This window comes from Nylanderia fulva, unplaced genomic scaffold, assembly GCF_048542155.1.
Source record: "Nylanderia fulva isolate GAGA-0341 unplaced genomic scaffold, ASM4854215v1 Scaffold6, whole genome shotgun sequence".
NCBI classification, from domain to species: domain Eukaryota; kingdom Metazoa; phylum Arthropoda; class Insecta; order Hymenoptera; family Formicidae; genus Nylanderia; species Nylanderia fulva.
The window spans coordinates 5,840,590-5,859,874 of record NW_028190698.1 but is presented as its reverse complement, the minus strand read 5'-3'; the positions used below and the strand labels follow the sequence as shown (position 1 = coordinate 5,859,874).

The 19,285-nt window shown below is 33.3% G+C and overlaps 1 protein-coding gene across 1 annotated transcript in view; it reads right to left on the bottom strand.

Annotated features, from left to right (window-relative positions):
- Positions 1-19,285, bottom strand: part of LOC114940614 (uncharacterized) — a 139,644-nt gene that overhangs the window by 53,374 nt on the left and 66,985 nt on the right. Inside the window, exons 2-3 of the mRNA XM_029315338.2 lie at positions 9,343-9,551; positions 4,266-4,401 (exon numbers count right to left, since the gene is read on the bottom strand). Of these exons, the coding sequence (XP_029171171.1) occupies positions 4,266-4,401; positions 9,343-9,551 (345 nt within the window). The remainder of the gene's footprint in view (positions 1-4,265; positions 4,402-9,342; positions 9,552-19,285) is intronic.

Below are 19,285 nucleotides of genomic sequence, written 5' to 3'. Positions count from 1 at the left end.
ATTAGATAATTAGAGATCAAAACAACAAATAATTATTTTATATTGGAAGTATAAATAAAATTAAAAAGGTAATTTAACATTGAAATTTCAAATTATTTGATAAAAACCAAGTTTGAGTACGGATGCAAAGATATTCTTCTGCTATTAATTTCAACTATAATTCACTTTAATGAAAATTTAATGTACAGCTTAATTGTCAAAATATTTAAGTCTTAAAAATTCAGAGGTGACATTTTTTCTAAAAAAAATTAGATTGCTTTTTTCTCAGCCTATTTCTCCTTCTCTTTCTGCCCTCTTTGTTCTTAAGCAAAACTTGGCTTAGGGATTAGTTATGGAGTGAAATAAATTTTGAAAAAGCTTTGTCCGGACGAAGTGCGCAAAGAATAACCTGTGCATCATATATCTAACTGTCACATAATATAATTATAAAAAAAGATGTTGAGTTACTTTATACCGGACAGCGTTGTGCAATTTCAAAGGATCCAACGTTTCATTCCTAACGAGGTTCGCAGAGAATTTTCTTTCTGATGGAATGCTTTCTAGAAATACCATAGCTCCTCGGACATAAAATAATGAAGTGATGGAGTGTGCCGTGTTACTCAGGATGCTGTATATGCTTACAGTATAACGCTCTCGTGTATAGTTAGGTAATTCAGTAATACCGTTTCACGAGTTTACGCGCACGACTTTGCTATTACTATGTATATACAATTCTGTCAAGGGACAGTGCACGATACATTTGTACTAATTCAAATTTATATAAGTCTATAAGCGAATAAACACGGTCGCACAGTCGTTTCATTAAGTATAAGTTATGGAAAATGCAAATTATTTTTAATTCTAATGTACCTACATTGTGCACAATTGGCATATTATAGAATAGATGCATCGCTAGTAGAATGCATTGCTAGACTCAGCATTCTATTTCTATTTTGTGCAAAAGATTCAACAGAGTCGTGAATCGAGAAAGAATTTCTGATATTCAAGCATATTTTTCCCCTATTGAATCGTGCCGTTGCACTTTAAGACGTTATAGACTGTTCATTGAATCCTCTCGACATAGAATTGCAAAAGAAACTCTTTCCCTCCAAAACGAAAAGATAACAGTGCATATTCCAAGAATAATTTTGAGGAAAGCAACAAGGAATTTCGTTATTTCGATATATGAATTCTTTTATCCAAATAACTTTCCGTCCTGAATTTCTAGCATGCTTGGCTGTGATAAAAAAAATACGTCAATTTTATTGCCCGATTTTATCGCGTAATATTCACAAAATAATGGCAAAATTGTACCGATAAAACATAAGAAGCCTATATTTTGCATATTATTAGATAAATTTTAAGTATAATTTAAGTATAATAGTAATTTAAGTATAATGCATACGTATATGTGTAATAATATATGTATGATATAGGTATATATATATTAAGCCTTTCAACCAAAATTCCTACACATAATAATGTTCTATAATTAAAATATCGCCCAGTGTCACATCGTGAAAAATAATGTATAAAAGTGTGGTTTTAATTTAAAAAAAAAAATAAAACAATGCGTGCAAAAATGAAACTCATATATTGAATCATCGCAAATCGCACCTTCGGAACGTTCAATTCAGCTTAATGTGAAATTTTCGATTTCCTGTAAGGAAAAAAGAAGAATAGCGTTGTAGAAAAGACATCTGGCAACGCCAATAATGCATTAGAAAGTTATAGCCGGAAGATTTGAAGAGCTCAACGCGCGGATAGATTTACGGGCGAAATTACTATATCTCGTGATCTCTCGTTTGTCTTTGAAGAAATTGCGAGTCCTCTACATCCAATAGCACAAATATCAAAGTAGAAATCTCTCGGATACTCGTAAATCTAATCGGCTGTATAGGATTTCTCTCAAGCAAAAAATAAAAAAATAAAAAATATAACGCCAAAATAAAAAGATTGATCGTCAATAGGAAAATAAAAGCGAACATCGATTACACTAAATTCATATGTGAAAATACTTGAAAAATTTGAAGCAAACTTTTATCTCATGTAGTGTGGATTTTATATATACATATACATGATATTTTATGAGAAAATATCGTGCTTGTATAATAATATGTAATATAATATAATGTAATGTTCAATATTTATAGCAATATACAAATAATGCTATAAATACTTAACACGATTTATGATTATATATGTCTATTCAATATAAATATACAATACTTGTGTAATATTTATGACACACCATATGATAAACAACTTGATTAATATTCGTTATGGAATCCATCAGTTATGCGTATTAAATGAGTGATTTGCAATTCAGTTTATCGAGTTTGTGACGCGATTATCAACGGAATGCAAAACGACATACTTTTAATTACACGAGTTTAACTTTAAATTTCGCGCGATAAATTATATCCGCACTGATGATGCTGGGATGATAAACTAATTTCCTTAATGAACGTCGCAACTTCTAATTCTGCGCAACGTATATGAATCTCTGTAAATGGAATTTTGCCAACTATAGTTTATCTTATCGCGTCCTCAATTTGAATTTTTAAAATAAATGCGCGTGTATGTGACAGATTCGTTATTTCACATAAATAAAATTGTAATATCCTTGACAGACACTAAGATACTTTAAACATTTTATAATTGTATAGTCATAAGAGAACTATACAATGTATACGAATGCAAATTGGAATGAGATGCTGCTCGACCATATATATATATATATATGGTATATCGTACCGAATGAACATGCACGACAAGCTCATATCAATTCAGCGATGAAGAGGACGACATATATATATATATATATATATATATATATATATATATGTATATAGATCAGATTCAATAGGCGGATCAAACGCGACAGAGTTAATAACGATGACGAGGGAACTTTCACCGTCAGCTGTGCGTTTTGCTGCGGGAATATGCATGACTCTTTAGATTCGACTCAACTATTGCGGAGATATATGACGGATATGAAAAAATTTATCACACAAGTAATGTCGAGACACAAACATACATTTTAAAATTCTTTAAATTTCTAAACCTTACGCTATCTTGTTTTGATTATTCGATATTAGTGTATTTATTTAAAAATATATTAAAGTTCAACATTTATTTGTTATATCATATCCTTCACTTTTATTTTTATGTAAGGAAATAAAATATTATATAAAATTAGCGATAAGTATAAGTCCAAATATACAAAGTAAAATTAGAAGTCAAGAACAGAAAATTACAAATAAATGCGTAGTGTGCAGATTTTGGAAACTAACTTTGCAACAATGTTAATTTGTTAAAAATTTACTAAGTACTTCAAATGAGACATTTTAGTAAAAAAGAGAATTAAATTTATGAGAAGTTAAGTTTAGTGTATTTCGATTTAAATTGTTATAGATAAATGATGAATTGTATGTATAAAGTTGTAAAAAATTAAATTTTTAATTATAATGTAATAATCAACTGTTATTTTATATATAAAAGGATCTATGTGTGTGCGTGTACGAAACTGGGCTAAGCTAATTTTTATTCAACCGCGAATAAACGAAATATATCTATAAAAGTCAATTGCTCTCATAAAAAGTTTTCACATAAAATATATAGTTTAAAGAAAATATATAAAATAATTTTCGCCGGCTTTAATTATGCATCGCTTGTAATTTGATAAAATCATCATGTTCACATGAAAATTGAAATATTATATTAAAGTTTTTTACTTTACTTTGATTGAAGTAAAAAAAAAACATTATCGCTGATCCAACGTTGTGCAAGCACGGTGTAGAAATTATAAATTTTAAAATGGCCTACAAAAGTTACAAAGAACCCACGGAATAATTGTAGCTTTTAATTTTGCTCATCGCAAAATCATATTGTGATTCTGACATTTTACAGCAAAAATCAATTTTACATTATTACTGAAAATATAATTGTTTCGTTTAATATATATATATTATATATATATATATATATATATATATATATATGTATATATATATATGTATATATAATATATATTATTCACAAAGGCTGGGAAAATACATCGCGAACGTAATTACAATTGAGCACCAGTTCTCGTACACATAAATTACACTCTAAATTTAATTTAATAATAAAAAAAGAACTCCCTTTAAACCCTCTCAGGATGCTGCTCGGTTAATTCGCTCATGCGTAAAACTATAGCCCTGGGTAACGAGAAGATTGGCAGTCTGCCTCGCGCATACGCGGAGTTTCGTGATACCGGATAATAACGTGGAGCATGTACTTACACACTACGGTGAGATTCTTCGAGACGGAGGCCGTGGAGAAGGTCGGCGCGTCTGCCGTAACTTCGCAGCTGAATGTACCCGAGAGGCCGAAGTCGACTTTGCGGAGCGTTACCTGGCTCTTGTTCGAGTTGTCAGGCTGAAACACACATTTCGCATAAGATGTACAGGGTGAAATGGAAGTATATGCCTGCGTGTCGCGGCGGCCTGGGTTATTACGCAGCGGCAAAGTCGTAATGTCATTTGCATGTGGGTAACATGATTTTACGTAACCTTATTTGTTCAAAGATGCTACGCGTTAGCGAGATTAAATATTCGCGGTTTCGTAATATCGTTGTATGTGTCTGAAATTACTAATTGTATTATTAAACATTTAACTTGATTACTTTATTAGTTTTTATATGTTATTATATGCGTGTCTTGCGTGACAATTGTTCTTAATTAATCGGAAAAAAATACTTAGATTTATCGAACGCGAAAAGAGAATATATAGCGCGTCTTCCGTTTCACCAAATGTTCCATAAACATCGTAGCTTTCGTCATATCGAGGAATGGCTGGTCCACTCGAGGGAATAGTCACCTTATCAGGAAATTATCCGGCACTCGAGTAAAGTGGCCCGAGAAGCCGAGCTGGTAACGGAAGAAGAGACGAGGCATGCTGCGAGAGAAGCCGGTTGGAGGAGGGTTTAATCGAAACAGGCAAAACGAAGCATGCATAATTAGCGGGGGCTTAAATAATGAAAGAGGAAGAAGCACAAGTGAGCGGGGACGCGCCGATGGTTGGGGCGAGAAAAAAGGAAGGGTGGAACTGCGAGCCCTTTGACGAGCGAGAAAGGAGCGTGAAAGGGGCAAGTAAGCTTTTCTCTCTCACCCTGTTGATTTATGTGGCCGTCTTCGTGCGTGCCTGGACTGACTTTTACAGAGGCGGAGAGACAAAAGGATATACGGGAGAGAGAGAAATAAATATGAAATCATAGAGCACTCTGTCGACATTATCTAAGGTATAATCTCTGGCTTGCTATTCTCCTACCGTCTTGTTATATTCCCCTTTGACTGACGATGACAGTGATACTCCCGTAGCGAGATATTCGATACCTGCTGCGTATGAATCGATCATTCGCAGACTACTAATGTCCGCGTACGAGATATGTCGGACAAGCTATCAATCTGTCGCATCCATGAAAAATTAATGAAGCGACAAACTGTTCAAGCAAGATACCAGATATATCGAATATATGCAACGGAATATATCGAATAGATGCAAATAAATGTTCCTTCTTTTATCAGCGAAATTTTATCTTCTATATGTGCTGGTATAAGTTAATAGAAATATTCCTATTCCAAAATGTACATATATCTATGTGACATGTTACTATTAATTTTTTAAATTTTGAACTATCTTTGAAACGAAAAATCTTTTTTTTCTATTACATCGTGTAGCATATGTTTAACGTGATAGATTTTTGTCTCTTATATAAATTCTTATTTGTCTGATGTATATACTTGTTTGAATTCCTATCAGAATCGTAACAATGTCAATATTCTGGAAGCGTGATATTTACACTTCTCGAATGAGTATCGATACTTGGTTTGCTCGCGAATTGCAAGTAGATATCGGGAACGAAGACCCCATCACGACTTCGAAACACGCCATTGTAGAATAATAGGTCAGAACTCGTAATCGTGCGCCGATCTTTTCATCCGTTGACAAATCGATCCGTCGCCATTAGCGACACAATCAATTCGATTAATTATTTATTTCGCTCGTTTGTACGTGAATGTTTTGCAAAAGTCGTCAAGTACAATTTACAAATTCCATAAACGCGCGAGAGCGGAGGTACGTTAAATATGCTGATAGGCAGTATATCTGTACAGTATCGTGATTTTATATTTCATTCGCAAATGCGCTTTTAACGTATTGTATTATATAATACCTCGCGTTATAACACCTGCATGAGCGACGCTTTGTTAACTTGTACAAATGTTTCGCGATTCTGACTCCGCAAACAGTCGAATTGGGTAGCTCAATGTTTAGCACTTTCGACATACGCGGAGAATTTCCGCATAACGTATGCGGGGAATCGGAACAACAACTCGCCCTTTACATACATACATACCTACAACGGAATCTGTTATACGGCAAGTTTTCATTTTCCGATGAGATGTATACGGTACGGTATAACGCGATCATTCACGTTCTTAATCAAATATTACGGTGCCAATCAAAAATTATGATCGAGGAACGATACGATGCGATGTGAAATTTCTTTTTTTTTCTACATGCCCTACAAAAACGTATCGTTCATGCTAATAAATGTTCTCATCCCCAATAAAAGTCTATTAAATAAAATTCACATTTAATATCTCGCGACTGGAGAATGCTGCAGTATTAAACAACTGTACAGGAAATATATAGGGTTATGCATCAAATTCCTGTGAAATCGTATTTCCGATGTAGAGATCCGACCGGAATACACAACACGCTCGGTCGGGGTAAATCAAATATCACTCCGAGAAAAACAGACGACCAAGTAACAAGGTTTTTTTTTTTTTTTTTTTTTTCTCATCACCTCCCCGGGGAGGACCGAACCGGCCGTCGAATGTCCGTGTGCGGACGTATTTTTCGAAATCGAGGCTTTTACACATCTCTCTCTCTCTCTCTCTCTCTCTGGCGCGCGCATTACTTCCCGTCCGTTCGTCACCGGAGAACGAGTCGCTCTCGCGGCGCGGGCCAGTCGTGTTTCGAAACGATAAACGCGCAAACGGGAACGCGCGGCGCGCGTTGTCACGGTTTGTCAGGTCGTTCATTCGGCTGTACCGAAAACACGACGAGACAGCGAGGGGCTTGTTTTTGACGCAGCGCGCGCGCTCGCGCGAGGGTGCCATCCCGAAAAACCACCAATGTGCGTAAACGGAAATATGCTCGGCCGAGAGATGATAAAAGCGCGGCAGCGTCGACTGTTTTTACGGCGATTACAGCGGTCAAGGGTGCTGTTAACGAGACACGAGTCCGGTGCGATGCGGTTTGCGTTACGGTGATACCGATAAAGCCACATATTTTTCGTTGCTCGCTCACCTCCCATCGATTTTCGCGGCTCGGGCGAAAAAAAAAGCGATAGCTGCTTCGTACTCGTTGCGGCTTGCGTGTATGTGTGTCGGGATGTGTGAGGTGCCCCAATTACTAAATATCTTCGATAGTGGTGCATTGTGATCGACCGTTAAGCTTTCGGACGCATTCTTCTTTTTAACGATTTAACTTTTTTTTCGCGCCATGTTCGCAATGCTTAAATGGATAGAATTATAGCTGCGTTACAGAGAAAAGTGGTAAAAAGTAGAAAAAAATTCAAGATTTATCAGCGCGAGCGTAAAGAGTAAGATTGATTTTAAATATATTGAGGTGCAATCACGTTTTATATTAGAAGATTGTAATAAGAAATTTTTCCACTGTAATTATAATAGAATTAATCTCATTCAAAGAAGAAAAATGTACTTAATTTCATCTGTCGATTGTATAATTCATCGATCGCAAAAAGAGTACGTATAAAGAGAATACTTATTAAAAATATCAAATTTATATAGGCTAATGAAGTACTTACAATACGCCTCTCATAATATTGTTGCTCTTCATACTATACGTTGTTCTCCATAAAGGTACTAATTTCGAGTTTCTTTAATCCTCTTCAGCTAAAGCTTGGTTAGTAACTGAATAAAACTTTTCGACCTCGCATAATATGTATTACAATCTCCCCACTCCAGTTTGGGGTAATTTCGTACTACCGATACAGCATAAACAAATAACGTTTATATTTAATTTCGTTGATATATCTACAAGGTATTCTATAATATTTTGTTTTGTCAAATTACGATAAAAATAAATTTATTTTAATTAACTGGAAGATATACTTACAGCATCGCTGTATTTAACCGAGAGATTTTTAGATCTTCCTTTTGTTTCATATAAAAAAGATCTGTCTTTGAGATGCTCACAATATGTCGATTTATGGTTTAAAATTTAGCACCACTATGGAGAACAACCTATTACGAAATAATATAAATATTACAAGACATCTGTGTACGTAATAACTTGCATTAATTTTGAATTACTAGAAAATGTATTACTAAAAAATGAATTAAAATCTATTATTTACACTTAATTTGATCTAGTTATTAATTTAATATAAATTAAAAATATATAAAAGAATCAAAATTTAATTTTCATATGTTTTATACACACACGTGTATGCGCGCTATGCATGTCATTGTCACATTTCAATCAAATTATTTTGTTACTTAAAATTATTTTAAAATTATTACAAACATAATTTCTTAAAATTATATTTGTTGATTCATTTTCAATTCAATTTTTTCATAATTATGGGCTAAAAATATTATTTGTATAAAATGACTTATTTTATATTTTATTAATATTTATTAAATATCAAATATTTGCTATTGGAAATTCATAAATTTGATCATTTTATCGAAATTCTTATATTAATAAATTAAATTCACATTCTCTTAATTAAAAATTTATTATATTTATTTTTGAGAAAAAATTATTTTATCCAAATAATGTAACTTTTTCTTAAAAATTATAAAATATAAATATTTAATTTAATAACATTTATCTTAATTATTTAATAAATTTTTATTTAACAAAAAAATTAAGACAAAGAAAGATTAAAAGAAATAAAAGCAATAGTACTTTTTTTTAGAAAAAATACAGATTTAATATATTAAAATCTGAAAAATGAATATAATAAAAAATTCTACAATTAAATTTATTACAATGAAAATGTGTTAAATATTTGACAATAACATGTATATCAAAATAGAGTTTGCTTTTTTTCTTTACGTGTAGACAATTTTGTATTTTATTTTTTGACAAAAAAACGCATAAACAGTTGAATAATTAATTTTGCACTTCTTTAAAAAAAAAAAAAAGAAAATATTTCGAAAAAGCACAGATGTATTGTGTAAGATAGGGTATACCATTATATACTATTTTAAATACCAGCAAAAGTATTCAATTTGAAAGTAAAAAAGTTTCTAGAGTGCGCGATTTTGTTAAGTGACTTACGTCGACATAAATCCCGGAGATGTTGAAGATCTTGGTAGATGGTTCTTCGGTGGGCGCGAATCGGTAGAACTCATGCCTGCCCCGGTACCACTTGAGAGAATAGAGTGGCGCCGTCTCCAGATCATAATGGCACCGTAGAATCGCCTCCTGACCACGTTGCACCACCTCGGGAACTACCTCCAGCCTGATCTCCCGTAGGCAGTTTGCACCTTTCAGGAAAATGAGAACAGAAACGGAGCATTAAGTCTAGTGCGCATCATTAGTCCGCTTTTACTCATCGTGTGCAAGAGAGAGAGAGAGAGAAAGAGGTCGCACAGCACGCGTCAGCGAGAAATTGCAATTCCGCCGAATGACAATTTTCCTCATCTACCCTCTTCTCACTCTCCACAGCCCTCCACTTCCTCTCTCTCTCTCTCTCTCTCTCTCGCAACTAGATGCAACCGCAAACACAAGCACTCGCGAGCGCTCATGTTCAGGGGGCACCTCTATATATACATATATATTAAAACCATTCTTCCCCCTCGTCGTTCCAAACCCTTCCATTTTCGCGTAATCTATACGATGCGCTCCGCAAACTAACCTTCGCACTCGAGCAAGCACGATGTTTTTTGCTGAAACTCCGTTATGCCGCGGGATTATCGACGATTCGACCTATTAAGCCGGACAGAATTCAGCGCTGGATTCACATTCCGAGCGCGCATTTGTAATAAAACAGAAAGCGAGAGATAGATAGATAGTGAGAGAACAAGGGTGAAAGAGAGTTCTCTGTGACTTCTTGGTGCAGAATGGCGCTCTTATTATGTAGTATCTCCGGGCTATACGGAACCGAGTACAATCTACAAGCCACAAATGTGGGAACAAAACGGGGTTACTTCCCTCCTCAGAAGCATCAGAAACATATGCCATGTTGGCAATATTTTAAGAAACATGGTATCTTGTACTACTAGGTAAGGTATACATTTTCACGCTTACGTGAAAACGTATTTAAATCATTTCAATCTTTCGTCACACGCATTCCATTTATCATAACATCTTGATGGCCTTTTTATAAATAATGTTACGCATTTGTGTCTTGTATATTTTTTAATGATATACTAACTCTGACAAAAATATTAAAAAATGTACGTTTACAAATACGATTGTAGTTTAATAATTTGACATATTAAAATTGAACATTTTCGCATATTTTTAATTAATTATATATCTCTTTTTAAAATGAAAATTATAACTATATAATTGCACATATTAATTTTATATTAATCTAAAAAGTATCTGATATTTTATTGACTTTTTTTAGAATTGCATAAAAAATTTTTATCTACAATATACCGTTATTGTATATATTTCATGTATTATAAAATGTCAAAAATATTACATATTATAATTATATTAATTATTTCTATTTTTAATGTTAAAAAATTGCAATATTGCAGTTAAAATTATAACTATATAATTGCACATATTAATTTTTATATTAATCTAAAAAGTATCTGATATTTTATTGACTTTTTTTAGAATTGCATAAAAAATTTTTATCTACAATATACCGTTATTGTATATATTTCATGTATTATAAAATGTCAAAAATATTACATATTATAATTATATTAATTATTTCTATTTTTAATGTTAAAAAATTGCAATATTGCAGTTATATTTACAAACATTTCTTTTCATTTCGTGTAAATTTAATACTGTACATACAGCTTATGAAGTATTATTCACTATTACGTTTAGCATGGAAGTAACTTAAGTAAATATCTTATTTTATTCGCGCGAGTTACACGCGGAATGAGTTTGCTCGAATAAGAGGAGCTGACCATGTTTAATATAGTGCACATGTTACACCAAGTTCTGAGAAATGAGAAAGAAACAGACGGCGCCACGAAATCGTGCCACAACTATTAGAATACTCACAAGTATGACAAAAATATAAATGCTAATGTAAAAATATATAAAATTATTAAATCTAAACTAATATTAGAATTTTGCATATATATTTGACGTAATAATTAATCACACAACTCATTTTTAATTACACAAATAATCACATTTGATTACGTACAATTAATAATACTTTACATATAATAAAAATATAATATAATTATATTGTTGTTTTCTCTCCTTATATATACCTTATAAATTAGTAAAATATGAATTGTTTTTATATGAAATTAGGAACGATTCATCTCTTAATAAGATTCGAGTCGTTTTGTAAACAATTTAATGACGTCGCGTTTTCGGGGAATTTTTTATTTAGCCGAAAGAGTGTTGACTAAGTCCTCTGATGGCAAAATGATACGAATTTCCATCAGGGAATGAGACTTGAGAGGTTGAAAAAGCTTTTTCCTGCTTAATTTTCGTTTGAAAGGAATTCTAAAAAAATGTAGACCGACATGATGCTGGTTCTAAGTTTCCCGGGGTTTCTTTTGAGGGACGCAATACTTACAACTCGCAATACTCGTTTTCCCTTGCGTTAGTTCCGCGCGTTATACTATCTGACGTATCTTTATATTTAACTCTCGAGACCCTAGCTAGTTTTTATGCCCGGCAGAGCGCCGTTTATACGACTAATTATTCGTAAAGAAAGCTAATTTAACGAAATACTTAATGTTTCATCTTCTTTCAAAGAAGGAAATACGCTACGTAATACAAAATTGCCTCGCTCGCCGACGTCAATTGAGACGATGGATTTTTATACTTTCATAAAGGCGCTCGTTTCTGCAAGCGGGAGCCAATATGATGGTGGTAGTATATTTTACGAAACCAGTAAATAAGGTCTATATACGTAATATTCTATATATAAATATATATATATATATCGACTATGTAGAATATTTATTATTAACATTTTTAAATTATGAAAAGAGAAAAAAAAACAGTTTAATGAGCTTTTGACAAATAGATTGAAAGGAAAAAATCTGATTTAGCGACGGTAAATGCGTCGCGAGATTGCCGAATAATAACGTTTTTATCAAGCAGTAAAATATATATACAGATATTCATGATGGATATTTTAAAACTATGACATTAAAAGGTAAAAAGGTTTCGCGAAGAGAGTTAAAAAGAATTCTGTACGTTACGATAGCCCTATGAAGTATGTATATGTACATTATAATTCATAAGATAATTTTTATTTCCTCCTCCTGTATAATTAGCAAGTAGACTTTCCTTCTGATAAAAGACGGTTGCGTTTGTTCTTTTCGTCCGCCTCCATCATCTCATCGCTTTCCCGCTTTCTCCAACTTTGAAATTTATAACAAAGTTTTAACAACTCGTCTTCTCTGTGTTGCGAGTAAAGGAAGTCAGGGATCCATCGCATCGAGAGCAGCGTAACGAAGAGAAATGTGAATTTGAATACTCTTAGCCTTTAACGTCAAAACTCCGGATAAATTGCGATAATTTGACCGCTAGTATAAAGATTAATCTTAATATCTTTCAGTTGAGAATGTCGAAATAAGAGTAAAATTAGGTGTTATCATAAAACGATTAACTTTAAATATTATGATTTCAAAACACAATGATTAATTAGTTTTGTAAAGATTATTCTTGTGTAATACAATTTTTTTCTTTCCACAATCTATATCCACCTTGTGTAAAAAAGAATCAAATTGCAATAATATTTATATCTGTTAAATTTTAACAGTTGTAAATGATGATAAAGGTAAAGAGCAAACAAGATAAATGTCCAATTTTTAAATAAATATTTATTAATATCGATTACTCTAGTGTTTCATCAACATTTTTTTAATCGGCTGAAAATTCTTATTTGGGTTCAATATACTAATTATTGTATTGCTTAAAATATTAAAAGAGATTATACATACACATCCATGCAATCTCACATTTAAAAAAATAACATTGGTTTTTCCGGTCGCTGCAAATAGATTTGATTGCAATAAAATTACGTCGATTTAACCGAACGGAAAGATTATTCCGGAAATATCGTTGGAAGGTAAAGTCTTTCTATGGCATTTCCACGCGGGAGTATTAAACGGTGCAATCGACGCGAATAAAACCATTTTCGTTAAATACGATCGACGCGATTTGCGAAAGCTCGCTTCCGACAGCTTCGACAGTGAGTTTCGTGATATCTATGCGGACTGGCTTACCATCCGGTATAATTCCAATGCGATTCGAGCATTTCCGTCGCGGACGAAGGCGCGCTTCAGGCAAATTAAGCTTCACTCGTAACTGCGAATGACTACGATCAGAATTGCAAAATTCCCATGTGTACACTCTTTTCCTTTGCGTTTCTTTTACTTCGATTCGCCAAATGCGAACAATTTGAGAACACGAGGGACTTTGCTTCTATTCGACCGCGAAATTCAACCTCCTCAGCCGCATAAGTAACATTATATTAGAAAATAAAAATATATAAACAAATTTATAAAAAATATTTTACATATGGATATATGCGATAAGTTGCAATTAACTTCTTCAATTTTATGCACTCATTTTAATTGGCTTGTAATATTCAAATAGGACAACGATAATCGTAATAATATCGAATGTTTTTTTCGACATTTTAATATTTATATAAAAAATATTGAATATAATGTAAAAGGTATGATGTAAAAATGTGTAATTTCTTTATATGTGTGATGTTAATTATTCAGAAAACATATTCATAAAAAAATATTTAATCGAATGTTTCAGTTATTCAGTTCAACATATTGTATTCCACATTAAACTCTATTACGAAGCTATTATAAAAGTATGTAAATTGATATATTATACAGTCCAATTTATTTTATAATGAGATTTAAATCGAATGTGGTCTACATTTTAATATTTCAGATTTGCATTTGCCTCTGGAATTTATTTCATGAGAAAGATTATTCTTATAATTATCAATGCACGCTTAAAGATCATCAAAATTTGACTTGTATTTAGTATATATTAATATTTATATTTAATTGTATTTAATTACATACAGTATTTTTTAATAAAATACATTTTTTTTAATATAAAGAGAAAAAGAAGAAAAAAAGATAAAAAAGTAGATTTAAAAAATGACTATAAAATGATTTAAATGACGCGATAAATATAAATTAAAGGAAACAGAAATAAAATGACGTGTTTTTTTCTACAATTTTTCATTTGTATACGCATTGTGTGAAACTACCAAACGCTCACCATTTCAGAGAGAAATGCAAACGAACATATTTCAGTCATAGTGCGTGCAAAAGTCGGTTTTTTCACACAGTAATGCAGATAAACGAGATATATTGCCGGTTTAGAAAAAGAAAGAAAAAGAAACTATTGCCTTTCTTGTTACACACACCTATTTTTCATGTGTTTTAGCGTTTTAACAATACTAAAGCATATGTGCGACAAACGTATTTTGTTGCCTAGTTTCCTCGTATATTGTCTTTGCAAATTGCGATGCATGTTTGTTCACATCCTACGCTCATAAGACCCGAGATCTTGTTGCACGTTAGATGTTACGTATGACAAATGCGGCTTGTATGTTAAACATACGCTTCTATTTAGGACTATCTATGTGTAAATAAAAAACGGGTACAGCGAAATTAACAAGACAGATTGCGACGAGCATCACAGAAGGTAGCGAAATGTAGTTTCAAAGGAAATTAACCATCAAATATAGCGGTATCATGAACTTAAGATAAATTACGCTTTGTCCATGCATTATGTTTATCTCTAGAATTACTTCCCACTACCTCAATTCTCTTGTTGAAATGAGTCGAAAGCTAAGCTAAATTAGGTAAAATTATTTACAAGATAATATTTCATATATAATCGCGCAGCGTAAAATTAAAATTAAATAAGCTCTAATTGAAGTTCTAGCTTTATTTAATACGAGTAGTATCGACTGTTTCATTCTCGTACGTGCTTGCGAACGGATAGTCCGCAGAGAGAATACGTCCTCTATCTTTATCATCAAAAGTCCCTCGTCGAATACGCTTATGTCTGTTCCAGTTTATTGCTATAACATGAAGGAGAGAGGTCGAATAAAACTTCGGACCTTAGAAGGAAATAAAACTGCTTGGTAGTAAATCAAGTCGAAATAACAAACGGATTTAGCATCGAAAGTATATCGAAACGTATTTTCGATACGGCATACATGTTACATACACGCACGTATATTGCAAAACAAGTTAACGAATTTCTCTGAGTTATTACGCGAAGTTTTGGCCGTTCGATCGGGACGGGTGGATGATGCATGTGGAAAATTCATGATTTTTCACTAGCTTCGCCCGATCATTTCCCGCCCGCGAGCAATACTCTAGTTTACCTATTTCTTTTTTACTATAAAAATAATAGAGCTTTATTTTTCAAAAGTGACGTGCTCAAATATATATGAAAAAAAATGCTGCGTTTTAATTGAAATTTTAATGCCTTAAGAAATATGTTTTGCATAATTTTATATAGAATCATCGAATTGCTGTATTTCGCTATATGTAAATATTAAAAATATATTTTTGTTATTTTTTTATTCGCGTGCATTTGCGATTATTAATGCAGATACCTTTATATAATTTCTCTCACTGTGTATTTCTTTTTGATATACATTATTACTCAAGCGCCCGAATAAATCTATTTGTCAACGAAAAATTTAGCTGATGATGTCGTTTCAACATTGTGTGCGATAAATTTGCAGCTATATCCGATAATGATACAGAACGTCTTTAATTTTTTTCCTCTTTTTTTTTTTTTTTTTTTTTTGAGAGAGAGAGAGAGAGAGAGGAAAGGGAAATAATTCGAATCTGACTTTCGGCGACTGGAGGCCGTTTGTTAAAAACGCTGACAGGCGGCAGATCACAATGAAGATCAGGAAGAAATTCGAGAATAGGGAACTGCACTTGCTAGAAAAGCGGAGATTGGTGGAACCCAGAGCGGACTGTCGGCAATCTCTGAGAAGTTATTACTGGCCGGGACAAATTGCACTTCCGCGCAAACAAAAATAAGGGGATATTGAACCGGATGAATGGAAATGGGATTTTTACGTCCGCGTAATGATGAAAGATGCGCGCGCCAACTTAATCGTTACTTATATATGACATAAATACGCAGGGCTATATTAAACGCGACCGAATACGCCAGAGTCAGAGAACGTTGACATTTCGCTCATGCGAATGCATGTCGCTTCGCTTCAATTACGAGAGTTTGTAATTACGTAAAGTAGTCTCGCGCCAGCCAATTACCACGTATGCGTGTCTAAGTTTAATTTTGATTAGCTAAATGCACCTTTTTGCACACGATACTCTGGATTGACTATTTTGCTGGCCATTGATTATTTATGATTAATTTTCAAGCAAGAAATTTGTAAAAGCATACTTTAGGACAGACATGCATATTCAAATAAATAATTTGCATATTAGTAAACAGAATCCTTAAAACAATAATACCGAGATCCCTCATGCATTAATCGTTAATGTTTGTTATGCTAATGTTGTTACATCAAGCAAAATACGCAATTTAGATAATTAACGTTCGACGTGTATTAAATGTAATAAATATTATATCTTACAAATCAAATAGATTAAATAAGTATTTGATTTTACAGTTCAATACATATGATAATCAAGAACGCCCGCGGATAATATATATATATATATATATATATATATATGTATATATATCTAGATGGATATATGCAATGCATTTTGCTGATGGAAAATTCACGAAAAATCAATCATCCTATTTTGATATTCCATCGCTTTATTTGATTTATGGTCCCAATATTGGGTCTCAAATGAATGCTAATGATCGCGCATGCGTAAATGCAGTCCGCAGTCTTTGCTTCCGATGAATAAATGCATCAGCATATACGTATATTAATAGTGAAAAGACAATGCAGTGTGTGTGTGTGTTCTGTGGTTGTGTGTTATGTAATCCCTTATAAAATCTGGTTGACATCGGTATTGAAAACAGAACATATTAAAAAATGGGATAAAAAAGTGTATGTATGTATGCAATTATATATTGTTGCATGAAAACATACAGCAATGTCGCCAAATGAAAATGTAGCGACAACTGGCTATGCAGCCAGGCGAATGTCAAATCCCGAGAAAATATCGTAATTGCGTGAGAGCAGGAAAACGTATAACTTCATCATTGAGCACGAATAAAACGCAGTACTTCGCTATGCGCGATGCAACGGAAAAAAACGAGAAGGAAAAAAAATACGAGAAGCTTCCGAATAGAATTATGCTTTTACTGCTCCGGAGACGAGACAAAAATCCTTGGGGACAAGACGAGAAGAATCGCAGAAACGACGTGACACGATGTAACCGTAAAAAAATGTAAGTACCCGATTTCCGCGTGTTCGTGCAACGAAGTCATAACTAGATATTTTTAAAGGCTTGCCTCGCTGCGAACAATGTGGAGGAAATAAAATGTTTAATTATAAATGTAAAAAGTTGAGTTGATGGTTACGACTAGTTGGCGAATAGCGGTATCACAATGAATGAGAGGAGAAGTATCTAAATGAAACATCACACGTCGCAGTTTATCGGGTTCGTGACGTTGTGCAGTTTTTAAATCAACTGTAATTAACAACGGACTTTTACTCCATTTTATAATAGATTATAGATTAAAACTTTAAATAAAACGCATAAAAAATCATTATTGTTAGTAATCATTTTTTGTAGTATTCATAATAGTAAACAGAATAAAAATAATTCTATGGATTTTTTATAATTATTTTTTGCGAAAATTAAAATAGAAGTTATGCATAAAAACAAAAAAAAAAGACACGCAAGTATTGTGATTTTAATAACATAGATAGACGTTGGACTGTTTTGGTGATAGTAAATATCACCAAATAGTTGTATGTGATACACTATTGCACATGTGACATATTGATAACAAGATAGTGTGTTGGATTTGATATTCAATCAATATATATGGTCCATCTGTCTCAATTTTTGGTTTCAATCACAATATGTTCGAAAATAAATAAACTATCCACTATGAAAACAGTTGTAAATCCAAGTTAAAATCTGATGTAATAAAAATATAAAGGAAAATACGCGATATACTATATCCTCAATTTTTTGTAGAAAAAAACTTTGCTCCACTTAATTAAAGAATTCGATAATTATTTCTATCTACATCATCCATCGATACAATCTGTTCTATTTCAAAATTCTATACGTTATGTATTATGGCTGCATGGAAAATTAGTTATCTGGAAAGGAACACATACGTTGAATAGCGCAGAGAGAATGCCCCGAAAGTAATTAACCGCAGGTATCGACGGTAACCGGAAAATAGTCATGTAACAATTTATCTCTCGCATTTCTCGTATAAACATATTCCGTACAACACATAGAGCGCAGCGCCGAGGTATTCAAATATTGGAATATGAATGCGTTGATTCATGCAAAACGATCGGCGGGCAGAGCGCAGCAAAATCGTAGTTCCGCCACATGATTGAACTGGCGATCTCGATAAGACCCACGGACACTGAATTAAACACGCCGCCAGTAATTCAGCATAAATTCGCCGAATGCAAAAACGCCACACCAGAACCATAGAGAAGGCACACATTTCATCGTTCTCTCCTACCCTTTCTTGCACCATAATCTGCCTCGGCGGCCGTTTGGCGAATGAAACTTAATGAGTACCGCCGTTGCGTAGGGGTACTTGAAAAATGCGTGTATGTGCCCTTTCTCTCTCCCTTCTGGTCGTTCGCATTTAACGCGGTATTATTGCGCCGTGTGCAACATTTTTCCGCCGTATAAAAGACGCACACACGGACCACTGTTCGTGAAACAAACTGAACGAAGCCTGAGTTCCTTCGACGAAAAATTCTCTCTTCCTCTACGAGCTTAATATATCGCGATGCCAGCTATTAGCTGGTGATGCATCGACGTTACTATTCTATAATGGTGGAAGAGAAACTGTTATGAAAAATCGCGCGGACGTCGCCGAAGAGGCGCCGTTCACCGGAAGTCGCTCGATCAACGGTGCA